Source organism: Canis lupus, chromosome 5, assembly GCF_003254725.2.
Source record: "Canis lupus dingo isolate Sandy chromosome 5, ASM325472v2, whole genome shotgun sequence".
Lineage (NCBI taxonomy): Eukaryota > Metazoa > Chordata > Mammalia > Carnivora > Canidae > Canis > Canis lupus.
Genome location: NC_064247.1, coordinates 80,092,876 through 80,111,480, shown reverse-complemented (window position 1 = coordinate 80,111,480; position 18,605 = coordinate 80,092,876). Strand labels below are relative to the sequence as shown.

Genomic DNA, 18,605 nt, shown 5'->3' with positions numbered 1-18,605 from the left:
AGGGAAAGGGGAAGGAAGAGGCCTTGCCAATTCTTGACTTGCTAATGAGGGTCAGAACAGTACTGGGGATTTCCTATACCCTAAGTTTGTTGAATGATTTCATAGGTCTGGGGAAAAGGGATATGTTCAGAGTGATATATCCAACTCTTCAGTATTGGGGTTCTGCATGGTAAATTACAATTTCCTCTCCTCACATCTTCTATTGACTAATGGAGGAGTGGGAAAGGTCTCCAATAGGTGTTTGCTCCAATTCAAATGCTTTGGCCCAGGCCTTAGCCTGTTGGGCAATTTGGGTTTGAATCTTCCTCTCTCAAATGAGTGGGGTTCTTACCACTTATGAAGGGACTTCCCTTGGGACTTGTTGCAACAGCAGACAGTGGCAATGGAGATTTGACAGTAGTTTCCTGTTCTGCTTTGCCATATTGGGGTGGCTCTGAAAATCATTCTTACCTCTGACAGGAAGAAAATGTTCACAGTGTTGATTCATTACTGCACAGAATGCAATGAAGATAATTGGGCAACCTGAATCAGATGTTCAGATGGAAAGATAGGAGACTGATGACACAAGTTTAAATTCTAGGTCTGCAGGTAAAGCTTTGCAAAGAGCCCCACCCCAGAGACACCTGCACTGGGCCCTCCTTTGCTGAGAGTTTTCCCCCATCTCCAGGAGTCCAGATGAATTACCCAAATCCCTGTGGAAAAGGCTCTAAAAATTGTGTATATATGTATGTCACACAAACACACACACACAAACACACACACAAAAGAGTAATTTTTATGATTTGTAACTATTTTTGTAGATAAAATAACAAAACCCAAACCAAATCTAATAACTTTAAAACGTTGCCCAGTGATTGCTGGCATCAGTATTCCACACAAGATTAAAATTATTTCCCAAGATGCATACCCTGCAATTGATATTTTAATAACTTGATTAAAATTTTCTCAGAAGTCTATTAGAGTCAGGAAACGGTCTGCGGTGTAGGTGAGGATTTTCAGTTTTTGCAACGGAAACTTTTGGCCCCATGAACAGAATAGCAAAAACTCAATTAAATGTGTTTTTCCTCCATCCTTGCCTAATCCAAAGGTAAAAAAAATGAAACTGGTCTGGAAGAGTGATGTTTAGGTTTGCTTTTTTTTTATTTTTTTTAATTTTTTCGTTTTTCCTCTAGAACAGCCAGGTGGATTCATACGATCCAATTTTTAAATAGCCTCTTATCTCCTACCCCGATGAAACTCGGCCACCCAGCACAATCAGAAAGTTGTGTTTTTGTTTTGTTTTGCATTTGCAGCCTCGACAGGATGGGGGAGGGGAGGCAAACAAGGGGGAGGGCGAAGGACGGAGAAGGTACTTTAATTAAAAACAAGCAATAACTCGAGGATTTTAGATGCGGTCTGTCATTTCCTAATCAAGAAGCGAATTTGGTCGTCCTCCGGCCCACTCGAGGAGGCCGTCCAGGGAGAGCCGCGCGGGGCCGGAGGCCGTCCCGGGCGCGCGACTCCGCCCCCAGCGAGCCCCCGAGCCAGCGCGCCCCGCCGGCCGGCCCTGGGGTCCCCGTCTTCTCCCCGCAGCCCTCGCGGCTCCCGGGGGGCCGCCTCCTCCGGCGCTCAGCTCGGCGCTGGGCCGGCCGCCACCAGGTCGGCGCAAATACCTCTTCCCTCCCCGGGGCCCCAGGCGCGGACACCTCCCTGCCTCCCTCCCTGCTGGCGGGGCCCTTTCCCGGCTGGGAAACAGCAGCCGCGGCCGCGGCGGCAGGAAGCGAAGCCCTTGTTGATGCTGTTCCGTGGCGCGTCTCCCCGCCCTCCGGCGGCCGCCCTCGCTCTTCCAGGCTGCGGGGCGCCCCCCTCCGCGCCTGCGCAGTGCCCCGCGGGGGGCGGGGCTCGGATTCCTGTCAGCGGCGGCGGCGGGTGGCGGCGACCGTCAGTTTTCGCTGAGGAGAAGCACGAAACGGACCCGTTGGCTCTCCCCCCCTCCCTGTCCCCGCCCTGAGCCCCCCTCCTGGCTCGCCGGGAACCAGCCCCCGTGGAGTTTTCCCCTCCGCCTCGCTGCCGTTTCCTCGGTCCTCGGCCCGGTGGAAGTCCCTGCCCTCGAGGAGGAGGCAGCCGCAGCCGCCCTCGCGTCGCCGCCCCCGGATCGGTGCCCGCGGTCCCGGAGAGGAGGTGCCGCCGCCACCGCCGCTCCCCCGCCCTCCCGCTGCCCTCGGGCCGGGCTGGGTCGAGCTGCGATGCCCTCGGACTTCATCTCCTTGCTCAGCGCGGACCTAGACCTGGAATCGCCCAAGTCCCTGTACTCGCGAGGTGAGTCAGGCTGGGGGCTGGGGCGTGGGGGCGGGGAGGCGCGGCCCGCGGAGCCCGGGGGGTCCCCGGCGGGGGCGGGGGGCCCCGGGCGGCTCGGGGCCTGCGGGGGGGGCGGGGAGAGGCCGGCGGGTCGGGCGGTGGCGGAGTGGCGGCCCCTCCCCCGCGGAGCCGGCCGGCCCCGGGTCTCTGCGGCACGCGCCGCTCCGAGCCCCCCCGCCGCCCGCCGCCCGCCGCCCGCCGCCCGCGGGCCCGGCCCCGCCACACAGTCGGAGCTGCCGGCCCGGCCCCCCCCCCCCGCTCGGGGACCCCCCCGCTCCCCCCCGGGCCGCGGCCCCTCTCGCCAGGACCCTCCGGCGCCGCAAAGTTGCCCCCGCACGCGCGGCGCGGCCCGAGGCCGGTTCCGAGGGCAGGGGCACCATTCCCCCCCCCTCCGGGTTGTTTGCGCGGCGGCGTCCTACCCCCCGCTCCCTCGGGCCTAGTCCACTCCCTCCCGGTGTTGGGACGGCCCCCCTCGACCAGGCGTTCTCCCTTTCCTCGTCATCTTCTTGCTGGAAAGGGCCCGAATTTTCTGTTTTCTGTTTTTTTTTTTTTTTTTTTTTTTTTTTTTCCCTTCCTACCTCTGTGGCCTTCTCATGACTTACACCTCTGTCTTTTACAAAAGATAGGGGTGCTCGCTCGCTCTCGCTCTCTCTCTCTCTCTCTGGATCTAGTTTTATTCCTCTCCTGTCCCAGGGGTACCGGCTCGGGCACTGACGCTGTCCTTTGAGAATTTTCTCTTTGGTTGCCGTGTTCCAGGGCTCGTTGCAGGAATGGGGCACCCTTAACAGGAGATTTCACATTTTCTATAAACTCTTTCGGCGAAGGCCTAAAGGGGATTCCCGGGATCCACGATATTAGCACTCGAGTCGATCTCTACGGGGTTTAAATTCCTATGCTGGGCACCGCAAGAATGTGTTAGAACAGGTTTCCCCCGTTGCAAGGGGCACCAAACCAAAATGCTCCCGCTGCACTCTTCACCACTTTTTTTTTTTTTAAACCACCGGGAGGGGCAAAAGACAAAACTGGGTTATTAGCTATTCATTTCACCATATTAAAAAATATATATGTGTGCCGTTGTGAACCTCCTTCCTGAGAAATCCAGCATTTCTTCGGTTTTGGTGTGATGTATCCATCCGCTGACTCCCCCCCCCCCCCGCCCCCCCGGGGGTACTTACTTGAGCGTCACGTCAGTAAACGTAAATTGTTTAAGTGAATCGGAGTGAGATGGTTCACCCTGGAAGGTACTGGACTTTACAGACTGACGATTGGGTTTGTACAGAGAGTCCTACTTAGTAACCGTGGCCATTGTCTGTTGCTCTGATGACTTTAGTTGGCAGTCACAAATCCCGTAGGATGTTTTTCAGGCAGCGTACCTGAAGTAGTTTGGAAATATTGTAGTTTAGAGCGTCAGAAGAAAAAGATGCTATCAAGCGATGATTCTTAGAAGAGGGCTAATGTGGTATTACAATTGGGTGCTAAAAATAGGCAAGACATTAACACCATTTGTGCAGTAATCATCAGATAATTTTCCATGAAACAAATGCTTTATGAAAAATCTAAGTTTAGCATAGAGACCAATGTAGAGGCAATTCAGCCTTCTTTTGGAGAGTATATTCACAGATAGGAGCTTTAGCTCTTAAAAATACATGGCAGTTATGTAAGAGATGTATGCTACCCTTGCCTTTTTTCTTTTTCAAGTCATTCAGCATAAAAAGTACTTAATGCTTTTTGTGTTTTTCAGATTCTCTGAAGTTACACCCATCACAGAATTTTCATAGAGCTGGACTATTGGAAGGTCAGCAAAGTACCATTTTAAAGCATATTGTGTGAGTATGCAAAGGCTTTCTCTGAAATGGAGTTTAAGTGAGAAAGTGTGAAACTTTGCAAACTCATACAATGTAATTTTCTCCTAAAGAGCCTGATCCTTCTTTTAGAGCAGCTGAATGTTTCAGTGGATTTTGTTGCTGTGTTTGATGTGCTTGTTAGCTTATTGTATCTGCTTTGAGAAGCTTTGAACCCCGCCCCACCCCACAAAATCATTAAAAATTATGTGTTGGGTGTTCTACTTTGGAATTCCAGATCTTAATTCTAGCTTTTTATAAACTGAATATGAAAAGGCTCAAATATTATGATCATGAATACAACTGAAAGAGTGACACCAAACACATACTTAGTTTGAAAATTCAGAATTTAGGATTTTTATATATTGAGCATTTCAAAACAGCATGTTAATTATTTATTACAAAAGCGATGTTATTATTGTTGAATTATTTTTAAGGATAAGAAAAGCCAAGTGACAGAGATGATGCCTGAACTATGCTTAGAAAAAGAGAGTTTGAGAAAGTTCTGGAAATGTTAATAGAAGGTGTAGAATTTAAACAGCTCATAATTACTTTAGAAAACGTTATATTGGAAAAAATGGGAAAACTTTGTTGTTTTTAGCATTTTAAGACAAAAAATACCTTTTTTTTGTATTTTCATAGGGTTTTTAAAATAAATTTTTTTAGTTTATTTATTTATTTATTTATTTATTTTTTAAGTAATCTCTACACCCAGTGTGGGGTTCAGACTCACCACTCCTTGGATCAAGAGTTGCATGCTTTTCTGACTGAGCCAGCTGGGGGTGGGGTGGGGTGGGGTGGGGGTGTCCCTGTGCTTTGAGGTTTTTGAGGTGGTTTTACATATATCCTCTTTGAATTTTGTAATCCTGCAGTTGGACAGCAAGGAATTTATTTTCCCATTATAGAGATGAGTAACCTGAGGCTGAAATTAATAAAAGTCACACGATAGCAGAAATAATGCTTTTTGTGTTTTAGCTGGAATTCTATATCCAGAGCCAAGCTGTCACTGTAAAATATATATGTAACCAGTAACTTAAACATTTTGTGGTCCACTTAAAAAAAGCTCTAAATATTTAAGTTTGATTTTAGATGCTTGCCTTCCATATGGTAGTCTGACATAGTGCTGGGGAAGAGTTGGTTTTGTAATTGAGCTTGAGTTTGAATACTAATTTAGTTATTAATAAACTCTGTGGCCTTGGGCAGGTGATTTCACCTCTCTAAACTTTAATATTCTTTCTATAAAAATGTATATAATTTCTTAAATTTAGTGAGGTAATATGTATGAAAATGCCTAGTGTAGTGTCTGGCTTAATAAATGTTGGTCTTTTCCTTTAGTTATCAGCTAACTTGTTTTAACTATAATATAGAACATATAAAATGTTTTCTAACTATTGATTGTATTTATACTTATCAGAAGCCCATTGACAGATATTAGTATAAAAATCAACTACAATTTGAGGCAAGAAATTTTATGTTTCTTGGTGAAGCAGATTTCCGTTTTTTATTCATATTGTTCCATTTGTGACTGTGCTGTAGATTTATATTTGTCTCTACAAAGCCATCCATTTTCTGGGCAGCAGACCAGAGAGTATCATAATCGTAGAGATTATCAGGGAGGAGAAAGGGGGGAAAAAGTGTTAATTATATCTGGAAATATTTTTAACAAGTCAGGGGAAATGCAGACAGCCATTTAATATGTTTATTTACATGTATGTGCTTCAATACTTTAATTATTAAATTTTTATTTTGGATGAGAGGATAATTTTTTTGAAGCGATACCATCCTTTCATAGGTTATATATGTTGTGAAATGTATCAATATCAGCTATCATTTTCTGTCTTTGATACAGAGAGTCATAAGAAAGTTTGTGTAATGAAAGTATTTAATATATGCAGTCTACTTCTGTTTTAATCTTTTATTATGGACATTTTAAAGAACATACAATAGTAGAGAATGAAATAATGAGCCCTCATATGCCTATCACCAAGTTTTTAACAATTCTCAGTGCATGCCTAATCTTGTTTCTTTTATACTCTCCCTTTCCCCAAGCAGTATTATTTTATTTTTTAAGATTTATTTATTTATATATCTAAGAGAGAGAGTGTGAGTGGGCACACAGAGGGAGAGGGAGATGCAGACTCCCCACTGAGCAGGGAGCCCATGGGGCTAGATCCCAGGACGATGGGATCGTGACCTGAGCCCAAGCAGAGGCTTAACTGACTGAGCCACCCAGGTGCCCCATGCTGTATTATTTTAAAACAAATCTCAGACATCAAGTCATTTCATATATACATACTTTTATATTGTAGTGATACTTCCTTATTACTTGTTTTTAAAAGATATTATTTATTTATTCATAAGAGACACTGAGAGAGAGGCAGAGACACAGGCAGAGAGAGAAGCATTCTCCCCGCGGGGATCCCCATGCAGGATCCCAGGAACCTGAGTGGCTCATGGTTGAGCATCTGCCTTTGGCTCCGGTCGTGATCCTGGGGTCCTGAGATAGAGTCTTGCATCAGGCTCTCTGTAGGGAAACTGCTTCTTCCTCTGCCTGTGTCTGTGCCTCTCTGTGTCTCTCATGAATAAATAAATAAAATCTTAAAAAAAAAAATACCGTAATTTATTTTTATTTTTTTATTTTTTTTAAACATTTTTTTTTTAAATTTTTATTTATTTATGATAGTCACAGAGATTGAGAGAGAGAGAGAGAGGCAGAGACACAGGCAGAGGGAGAAGCAGGCTCCATGCACCGGGAGCCCGATGTGGGATTCGATCCCGGGTCTCCAGGATCGCGCCCTAGGCCAAAGGCAGGCGCCAAACCGCTGCGCCACCTAGGGATCCCAAAATACCGTAATTTAGAGGTGCCTGGGTGGCTCAGTCAGTTAAGTGTCTGCCTTCTGCTTGGGTCACAATCTCAGGGTCCTGGGACCGAGCCACATGTCAGGTTCTGCTCAGCAGGGAGTCTAATTCTCCTCCATCTTTCCTTCCCCCCATGCTCATGTGCACTCTCTCTCAAATAACTAAATAAAATCTAAAAAAAAAAAAAAAAAAAATACAGCATTTAATCCAGGAAATACATATTCTGATTTATTTCAGTAGTCTCCTCTTCCTAACCTCTTTTTAAGATACACTTCTGCTGGAGGCTACTGCTTCTAGTTATAATGTACCTTGTAATCTGTGTGAAAATTGTAGGTCATACATCAAACTTGGGTTCAAATCCTTGTTTCAGCATTTGTGCTTGACCTTGGCTTACTCACTTATCTTTTGTGCTTCAATTTTCTCATCTTTAAATGAAGGCAATCGTATTATCTTCATCATGGGTTGCTGTGAAGAGTATTTGAGGCAAATTCATGTGTAAGCATTTAACCTAGCACATAGTGTTCAATAAATATTAGCTAAATAATTCTAAACAACAACCACTTACTTGGCATTTACTGTGTGTCAAGAACTTTATAAATATGAACTCACTGAATTCTCTTAACTCTTCAAGATGGTTATTATTATCCAGTTTTACAGATGAGGGTGCTAAGGCATGAGAAGGTTCAGTAACTCACCCAGAGTCACACAGCTGGTAAATTGTAGCCGAGATTTCAACACCGGTATTCTCACTGTAGTCTCTGCTCCTAACTATTATACTATACGGACTTCCTGTGTTATGTAAGTATTTTCTAATCATATATATGCATACTTTCTGTCAGTAGTCTAGATTTCCATTGACTAGTAAATCCAACCCTGAGTAAGGACAATTTAATTACTATCCTATAATTTGTCAAATTTTTATAGAATATATTTTTTCCAATTTTAAATTCTCTCTTTAGGAAAACCAGGTTGGAAAACTTGCAGTTTAGTGTTATTGACCTTTAAAAATAGATTCAAGGGATACCTGGGTGGCTCAGTCATTTAAGCATCTGCCTTTGGCTTAGGTCATAATCTCTCAATTCTGGGATCCAGCCCTGCATCAGTTGCTCTGCAGAGCGGAGAGTCTGCTTCTCCCTTTCTCTCTCCCTCTCCCTCTCAGTCCCCATCTGTGATCTCTCTTGTTCTCACTCTCTCAAATAAATAAAATCTTAAAAAAAATTAAAAGTAGATTCAAAATCTCAAAATCTCTTCAATTGAATTTGCTTTTTTCCTACATATCAATCTGGTTCTTCCTGTTACTATGTGTGTGTGTGTGTGTGTGTGTATATATATATGTAAATGTATGTGTATATGTATGTATATATATTATTAAAAATAGCAAATTCATTTTTTTAATTGCGGCATAGTTGATGTAAAACATTACAGTTTCAGAGTGTAATGATTCATTATATGTGTATATTGGAAAGTGACCACCACAATAAGTCTAATTAACATCTGTCACCATATGTAGTTCTGCTACTACCTTTTTTTTTAAGTTTTTTTTTTTTTTTAAGACTTTATTTATTCATGAGAGGCAGAGAGAGAGAGAGAGGCAGAGACACAGGCAGAGGGAGAAGCAGGCTCCATGCAGGGAGCCTGATGTGGGACTCGATCCTGGGTCTCCAGGATCACACCCTGGGCCAAAGGCGGGCACTAAACCACTGGGCCACTGGGGCTGCCCCTGCTACTACCTTTTTATTTATCATGGTGATTGTCTGACAATGGAAAAAGGGCCAAGGTATTTTTTTTTTTTTTTTTTAAGATTTTACTTATTTATTCATGAGAGACTCAGAGAGAAAGAGAGGCAGAGACACAGGCAGAGGGAGAAGCAGGCTCCATGCAGGGAGCCTGATGCGGGACTCGATCCCAGGTCTCCAGGATCACGCCCTGGGCCAAAGGCAGGCCCTAAACCGCTGAGCCACCCAGGGATCCCAGGGTCAAGGTGTTTAATGCAGTAATACATAGCCATAAAATAATGTTTCTGATGACCCCATAATTACACGTGAAACTCTTAATGAAATAAGTAAATAAAAGAGATACTGTTGGAATTATGCTAAAAATAACTCACATAGAAAAAGTCCTGTACAGATGTATATACTATAAGATTTTACTTTTGATTCTTTTTTTTTTTTTTTTTTAAGATTTTATTTATTTATTCATGAGAGAGAGAGAGGCAGAGACACAGGCAGAGGGAGAAGCAGGCGCCACGCAGGGAGCTGGACGTGGGACTCGATCCTGGGACTCCAGGATCACGCCCTGGGCCAAAAGCAGACGCTCAACCGCTGAGCCACCCAGGCGTCCCTGATTCTTTTTTTGCATTTTCCCTGCCTTCTTTTTTTTTTTTTTTTTTTTCTGCCTTCTTTAAAGAAGATATTTTATATAGATTTAAAAAAATAAAATTGTTTATGGCTAGTGTGTTCAAAAACTTGAAGGCTAGGAATCTTTGGAGTGCCTCAAGGAAAAATTCAAATATGGAGGAAAAGTTGTTGTTTCTTATATTTTCTGCATTGAAAAATGTTGATTTTGGCATGTATGGTTTTCCATGTAGAAAACTGGTAAAAAAATTTTTTTTGAAAACTGATAAAAATTAAACTAAGTAAATGAGTACAAGTAAGAGGGCATTCTGAAAATGTAGATATACGAATGTAGAAAATCAGGTAAAACAGGAAAAAAACATAAATTGGAAAAAATAGAGTAATAAAAACCATGGATTAAATTTTAAAATGTTTTAAAAGCAAGAGTTAAGAGATTACATGATGGACCAAATTGGTTAAATAAGAGCTAACTACCAATGTGAGGTAGTCTTAATATGAATTAAATATTTCAAACTGGAAGATTTTTAAAAGAAAGTATGAAGTAATACAATGACTTAGGGACAATAAACTACTTCTTTTTTTTCTTATTGCTGTCAAACTATTTGATATGTTACTTTTGCATAATTATACTTTATAGTTTACAAAATGAAAATCCTAACAGAGTAGCAGTATTTTCCTGACTTTCTGGAGTATTTCTGAATTGCCATTAAGCCTGATTTATTTCTCTTCCTAGGGCTGATGTTAGTAAGGTAGTTAAACCATTAACTCTTAAATGATGAAATGTGTGAATAGTTATCTTGATGGAAAGGATTTTTTGAAAATATTTAACGTTAAAAATAATCTGTTGGATTCTTTTCTTGTTTAGTGTCAATTTTGTTTTAAAGATTTATTTAATTTATTTATTCATGATAGAGAGAGAGAGAGAGGCAGAGACACAGAGGGACTCCATGCAGGGAAGCCCGACGCGGGACTCGATCCCCGGACTCCAGGATTGCGCCTTGGGCCAAAGGCAGGCGCTAAACCGCTGAGCCACCCAGGGATCCCAATTGTTTAGTGTCTATTAATCTCTATAGATCTTTATCTCGTAAACTAAAAATATCATTATGGGAATAATTATGGAAGTGAAGTTCAAACATTATAAAAGTCATACATACTGAGTTCATCTTCACTTCTTGGTACTAGAATCCATCTCTCTGATTTCCTACCATTTGTTTTTGTGTCTCTTTCTAAACTCTGTTTTTGTTATATTCATCAGTATTAGCATTCTGTTGCTTATTACAGTAAGAGGATAGAAATTCATATTTAATCAGATGGTTCTTGGCTGCTCTTAACACACTCTTGACTGTACCATAATTATTCCAGGAGTCTCCTAAAACTTGAAAGTAATAGTACAGAAAAACATCTTACTGTAATTAATAATATATATAAATACATATAATTAATAATATATATTTAAAAAGTGGTTACTTTTTATTAGAAAAAATTGACTTGTTATATTGTTCACAAAGAATAATAGGTAATTAGAGAAAAATAGAAGATCAGATTACTCTGAGACATCATTTGGACCTGATTGTGTAGTAAGAGAAGGCAGTCCTGTTAGTCCTAAGGTATAAGACATTCTCCAATAGAAATGTTGCTTGTTAACTTATGTTATTGTCTTATTGCAAGGATTTTATTTCAAATTCCATAGAAGAGATTTATGTGTCTTTTATTTGCTATTGTCTTAATAAAAATTAAGGTTAAAATAACAAAGTATATAATATACTAATTACAAACATGTCCCTAAGTGAAAAGGTAGAAATTTTCTTTATGGACAAACTACAGATAATGATTTTAGCTTCCAAATATAAATAAAACCAGGTGTTGTGATAAATGATCTGTATATATATATATATTTTTTAATGATCTGTATTTTTGATGATTTGAACTAAAGATGTGCTGTGTGGAAATTTTTAGTTATTTTTACTTATTCTTAACTATTGAAATATAAAATTTTTTCTCTTTTTATTTATTTTATTTATTCATGAGAGACGGGGAGAGAGAGAGAGAGAAAGAGAGAGGCAGAGAGAGAAGCAGGCTCCACACTGGGAGCCCGATGCAGGACTCGATTCTGGGACTCCAAGATCATCCCCTGAGCCAAAGGCAGGCACTCAACCACTGAGCCATCTGGGCATCCATCTCTTTTCTTTTTAATATTTATTTGACAAATAGGTGATGATAATTACTGTTGGCCAGCCATAAATATTCATCTATGTCTTTCCCATTCAGAAATGTTAGTCTTTTAGTAAATTTGGTATTGGTTGTTTTTTAGGGGGGTGTATTGAAGGTCAGACAAGAACAGAAAAGTTTCTAAGAGTGACCTAAGTTGTTGATTCTCTTATCTTTATAAATTTAGTTCAGTGTGGTGTTTTAGTTTTAAGAAATCTACTTACAGTAATATTTGTGGGACATGTTAAAAGAAACAGTGTTGATAAAGAAAAAATAATACGTTTGGTGCTAGTAGTAATTGAAAACATTTTTTTGAATTTTATTTATTTATTCATGAGAGACACACAGAGAGAGAGAGGCAGAGACACAGGCAGAGGGAGAAGCAGGCTCCATTGAGGGAGCCGGACGTGGGACTTGATCCCGGGTCTCCAGGATCACGCCCTGGGCTGAAGGTGGCGCTAAACCACTGAGCCACCCGGGCTTCCCTGAAAACATTTTTTGAGCGATTTATGTGTGCCAGAATTTTACAGATATTTTTCACAGTCCTCAGAAAAATTTTATGAGATAGTATCAGTATCTGTATTTCATAAATGAGCAAACTGAGGTACAGAGGGATTCACTGATTTTCCCAAGGTCGCATAGCTAATCCAGAAGGCTGGGATTTGAAACTTCACTATTTTACTTATCCTGACTCTCTTTAGTATAAACATTTGATAATTGGTATTTACACTTTGGTCCCTACTAAAATTACACCACTGTTCGGATGGTGTAAAAAGAGTGCTTTGTGTAGGATTCTTCAACTAAACAGCTTTAGTTGAGAGAGTAAGAGAGAAATTTCTATAAGCCACACATAAAAATCCGTGAAGACTATAATGATGACCCTTTGAGGGAATACTTTAACGCTCAAAACTAGCAAATCATTGCCTGGTTTTGGGACTGTTAAGGTCGAACCACCCCTGTTTTGACAGATGATGGTACTCAGAAGTGAGAAGTAGGGAAAGGGTAAGTAGAGCATTACTTAAGGAGAATTACTTGAGAAATAGAGGATGCCGTGTGACTCGTAATTTCTTTGGCAGTAGTTTTATGGAAGCATGGAATCGTTGCACCTTCTTTCTGCTGAAATATTTCTTGTTTTTTTTTCTGCTGAAATATTTCAGAACCTAACTAAATTTGAATGGAGATGAATAACAGAAAAAACAGTGTAATAGAGCCTCAAGAGTCCTGTGCTTGCTATGATGGGTCATTGTTCATGAACTTCCTGAAAAGTCTGTGTTAGGCATTAGAAAATATGGATTTTAATTCTAGTTTGGTTTTGAGACCCTGTGGAAAATCATACAAGCATTCCTTTTCTTCAGTAGAGGCATTAATAGCAGTTTGCTTACCTAAGAGTTAAGAGGAAGAACAACTGACACAAAGAGGACCAAACTATAAAATGTATGAGTAGTGATATTTTGTGTAAGGCTCTATTAATTTACTTTGGTTCTTTGTACTGTCTCTTTTTATTTTTTTTATTTTATTTTTTACTGTCCTTTTTGAAAAAGTCTTTTACTCTTGTCTCCATTTTCTCATGGTACTTTGTACATTTTGCTTGTTAGTTTTACGGTTATTATTTGTATCCCTTCTTTCCCTTCTTTTTTAAAAATAACAAACCATCTTTAAATAGAGGTACAGAGGTTCACCAATTTTGAGTATTCCATGAATATTTAACAAGTGTATACATTTGTATAATCACAGATAATAATACAGAACATTTCAGTCACCCTATCAAGCTACCTCTTGCTCTCTTGGCAGTTCGCCCACTGCAGCCCCTCAGGCAACTACTCCTCTGTTTTTCTTTATAATGGATGAGTTTTGTCTTTTTAAGAATTTCGTATACATGGATTTATACGTTATATACCCTTTTTTCTTTAGCTTTTGTTTGTTCAACCACCATAACATTCTAAAACAAAATTATTTTTTTAAAGGTCATACAAGTAATAGACTTTTTATGTATACATTCCTATATTCTATAATGTAGCCAAGTGTAGTTTTCTAGGGATGACTTTTCATGTTTATATGTAAGTATAGGTTGCTTAGTCATAATATTTATATTTATTCATTAACTCAAAATGAATTTACATGTGGATCCTGGACACCTATAGTTTATAGCTCAGTAGAAGAGATTATATGTGAATAAACAATGATAACAGTGTTTTAAAGAGTTTCACAATTCAATCTAGATTAGAGAATGAAATTAATATGGTTGACTTTTAACTTTTATTTGCTAATAGGAAAATACTTTTGTGCACGTTGTACCAGAGCATATAGTTTGCCTCTGTACTTGACAATTGTAAATTGAAGTTTAGAACTTCAAAATTTCTTTGTAAAAAGTAGTTTAAGTCTTGAGAGGGTTATACAGTTGAAGTACATAGGGGGGGTATGTACTTTATTTTCTCTGATTATAGGTTAAGTGCATAGGTCAAAACAGAATATGAGCTTTCTGTCACATGTGAGTACTATCTTGTTCTTAACTATATTGTAAGCACTAATTTTGAATAAAATTTAAGTCTGCCCAGTAATCATTTATATTATGTACCATACTGCTAGTTTGGACCTTATACATTAAAATATTTTTGTTGGCAACATAATGGAACAATTAAATCTTTGTTGAAGGGGGCCTCATTATACAACCTTAAATATTTGTTTGAATTAAAGTTTTCATTACATTTGTTGAAGTAAGTTGCTAAAATGCCTTGTGTTTAAAGTGTATAACAGCAATGAAGCACCCAAACATAGGTTTAAGCTAACAAGTAGCTATTCTTCACGCTAAAGTTGTAATTAGAAGTCTTAAAGATCGTGTACTATCTCTTTTTTTCCAGTTTTAAATACCAACTTGTTGGGTTTTCAGTCTGAAATGAAGATTTTACTTGAAAAAATATCACTGTAAAATGGAATTAACGATAATAAATTAATGTTCACAAGTGTAATCATTCAGTTTATAAGCAACTAGGTGATAAGCAGTTATAAGGATTTTTTTTTTTAGATTTTATTTTTATTTTTTTATTTTTATTTTTTTATGATAGTCACACAGAGAGAGAGAGAGAGGCAGAGACACAGGCAGAGGGAGAAGCAGGCTCCATGCACCGGGAGCCCGACGTGGGATTCGATCCCGGGTCTCCAGGACCGCGCCCTGGGCCAAAGGCAGGCGCCAAACCGCTGCGCCACCCAGGGATCCCCAGTTATAAGGATTTTAGAAATACTATAAATTAAAAATTTACTTGTTTTTTTAAAATTGTATTTTGAACTCCCAACTTTTTTTTTTAACTGTTAAATCATATTCTTTAGAGTATTAGGCTAGAGTAAATGAAGGGAAAATATAAACATAGAGCTTGAATTTTATAATTATTTTTTAATAACATTTCATTTTCTTAGTTTATTTTTATTTTTTAAAGATTTATTTATTTATTCATGATAGAGAGACAGAGAGACAGAGACAGAGACACAAGATGAGGGAGAAGCAGGCTCCATGATAGGAGCCTGATGTGGGACTTGATCCTGGGACTCCAGGATCGCGCCCTGGGCCAAAGGCAGGTGCTAAACCGCTGAGCCACCCAGGGATCCCCCTTCTTAGTTTATTTTTACCTGAATAACAGATGCTTTGGATAAAATGACTACTTAATTCCTTTATTTTTTTTTTAAAGATTTTATTTATTTATTCACGAGAGGAACAGAGAGGCAGAGATACAGGCAGAGGAAGAAACAGCCTCCCTACTGGGAGCCCAATGTGGGACTCAATCCCAGGACCCCGGAATCATGACCTGAGCCAAAGGCAGATGCTCAACCACTGAGCAACCCAGGTGCCCCTACTTAATTCCTTTAATAAGCTCATTTGCTTTTTTGTTTTTAAATATTTATTTATTCATGAGAGACAGACAGAGAGAGAGAGAGAGAGAGAGAGAGAGAGGCAGAGACACAGGCAGGGGGAGAAGCAGGCTCCATGCAGGGAGCCCAATGTGGGACTCGATGCTGGGTCTCCAGGATCATACCCTGGGCCAAAGGCGGCGCTAAACCACTCAGCCACCCGGGCTACCCGCTTTTTTGTTTTTAAACTGGGTAATGAAGTAGTTGAAGAACAGAATGTCACTGGTTAGCTAACTTACTAATCTATTATAGTAAACACAAATGGTACATTTATAGTATAAAAGTAAAACTAAGTAAAAACTAAAAAATAGCTTTCCTGAAAACATTTTTCAATGAACTTAATAAGAATGGATAGAATCAATATGAAAAATTCTGCCCAGAAGAAATTCAGTACATACTTAATTGAGAACAAATGAACAGAAGAGTTGAAGTTGCATATGAAGAAGTGCTTTTCTTGGGATTTTAAAAATGGTAAAGATAATGATTAGAAAAATCAGAGTTCTACGTATTTATCAGTCTTGTTAATAAAAACCCAATTTCAAAAGCATGCATTACTTAATAGCTGTCTGATTTTAGGCAAGTTACTTAACCTTTCAGTGACTGAGTTCTATAAATTGGGGAAAATAGATTCATAGATTTATTATGAAGATTAGATGAGTTATATCTAAAGTACTTGGAATAGTACTTGGCACACGGTAAGCACTATATAAGTATTTGTTAAACAAATAAAGTAAAAATTCATATCTATAAATAAATTACTTGACAAACATATTTACCCAAAATGTAACAAGGAACCAGGAGTTTATTAGCATAAGCTTCTGAACACCCAAATCAGATGTTGCTAAATTTATATACTAAGGTTTAGGTATTCATAGCACAGTGTGGTACAGAATTTAAATATATAAATTTAATCATATTGCTTGCTTTAAAATCCTTTAATAAAGATAACAAAATTCTTAAAGACCTGGCTCCTGATTATCTTTTTTTTTTTTTAAATTGAGATAATTTGTTACATTAACCATTTTAAAGTGTATATAATTCAGTGAGTTTAGTGCATTCAAGATATTGTGCAACCAGCACCAGTATATAATTCTGGAACATTTTTACCCTCTTGAAAAGAAACCCTTTATTTACTTAGCCAGTCACTCCTCAGTTCAACCTACCCTAAAAGCAGCCCTCTTCTACTTTTGCCTATTCTAGACATTTCCTATAAAAGAAATCATATATGGTCTTTGGTGACTTCTTTGTGTCACTTAGCATAATGTTTTCAAGGTTCATCCATTTTATAGCATCTATTAGTAATTCATTCCTTTTTATGGAAGAATATTTCTGACTTTTTTTTTTTTTAAGAGTTTATTTATTCATGAGAGAGATAGACAGAGACATAGGCAGAGGGAGAAGCGGGCTCCCTCCAGGGACCCTGTTGTGGGACTTGATCCCAGGACCCGGGATCATGACGAGCCAAAGGCAGATGCTCAACTACTGAGCTATACAGGTGCCCCTATTTTTGACTCTTCATCCATTCATTTGTTCACGGACATGTGGGTTTTTTTTTAGCTATTATGAACAGTGTTGCTATGAACATTGTGTACAAGTTTTTATGTGTACAGATTTTTTTCTTTTTTTAAAAATTGTATTTATTTATTCATGAGAGACCCAGAGAGAGAGGCAGAGACATAGGCAGAGGGAGAAGCAGGCCCCCTGCAAGGAACCTAGTGCGGGACTCCATCCCAGGACCCCGGGGTCACGACCTGCACCAAAGGCAGATGCTCAACCACACGACCTGCACCAAAGGCAGATGCTCAACCACGGAGCCACCAGGTGCCCCCAGATTTTTTTTCTTGGAGCATATACCCAGGAGTGGAATTGCTAGATCATACATTAATTCTATTTAAAAATTTTTGAGGAATTGCCAAACTGCTTTTCACAGTGACTGCATCGTTTTACATTTTCAGCAGCAATGTGTAAGGGTTCTTATTTCTTCATATCCTTATCAATATCCTTATCAACACTTGTTATTATCTCTTTTTGATTATAGATGTCCTAATGGGTATGAAGTCCCTTATGGTTTTGATTTAATTTCTCTCATGACTAATATCGTTGAGCATCTTTTCATGTGTTTATTAACCATTAGTATTTCTTCTTTGGAGAAATGTCTACACAGAGCTTTTGCTCATTTTTCAATTGAATTATTTGTCTTCTTATTGTTGAGTTGTAAGAGTTCTTTATTTATTTTTAATTTTTATTTATTTATGATAGTCACAGAGAGAGAGAGAGGCGGAGACATAGGCAGAGGGAGAAGCAGGCTCCATGCACCGGGAGCCCGACGTGGGATTCGATCCCGGGTCTCCAGGATCGCGCCCTGGGCCAAAGGCAGGCGCCAAACCACTGTGCCACCCAGGGATCCCGTAAGAGTTCTTTATATAGGGGTGACTGGTGGCTCAGTCCGTTAAGCATCTGCCTTTGGCTCAGGTCATGGTCCTGAAGTCAGGCTGGATCGAGCCCGGTGTCAGGCTCCCTCCTCTGCTCCTCCCTGCACCCACCCCTCCATACCCTTTATCTCTCTTTTTTTGTTTATTTTCTCAAATAAATAAAATCTTAAAAAAGAGTTCTTTATATATTCTGTATACAAGTCCCTTGTCATGTGATTCGCAGAAGTTTTTTCCCATTCTGTGGGTTGTCTTTTTACTTGCTGGATAATGTCTTTTGATGCACAAACATTTTATTAAATTTTAAGTCTACTTTATCCGTTCTACTCATGGTTTGTGTCATATTTAAGAAACTTTTGTCCAACTTAAAGTTACACAGATTTGCACCTATATTTTTTCCTGAGAGTGTGATAGTATTGGGTCTTACATTTTGATTTTTGATCCATTTTGAGTTAATTTATTTCTGGAGTCTCAGTTCTTTTCCATTCATCTTTCTCTCCTTATGTCAGCACCATACTGTCTTGGATACTGTAACTTTGAAATAAATTTTAAAATTGAGACGGGTGAGTCTTCCAATTTTGTTCTTTTATGAGATTATTTTGACTATTCAGAGTCCCTCAAATTTCCATTCGAATTTTATTTTTTTTATTTTTTATTTTTTTCCATTCGAATTTTAA

The 18,605-nt window shown here is 39.5% G+C and overlaps 1 protein-coding gene across 4 annotated transcripts in view; it reads left to right on the top strand.

Moving 5' to 3' along the window:
- Window positions 1-1,923: 1,923 nt before the first annotated feature.
- The window catches only part of NFAT5 (nuclear factor of activated T cells 5), a 121,716-nt gene continuing 105,034 nt past the window's right edge, over window positions 1,924-18,605 (top strand). For 2 of the 4 annotated variants that reach the window (XM_025426682.3, XM_025426681.3), the window contains exon 1: window positions 1,927-2,298. In XM_025426682.3, the coding sequence (XP_025282467.1) occupies window positions 2,226-2,298 (73 nt within the window). In that variant the 5' untranslated portion in view covers window positions 1,927-2,225. Of the gene's footprint in view, window positions 2,299-4,078; window positions 4,133-18,605 lie in introns of all 4 variants that reach the window. The other 2 variants (XM_025426680.3, XM_025426678.3) reach the window with 2 other exon arrangements.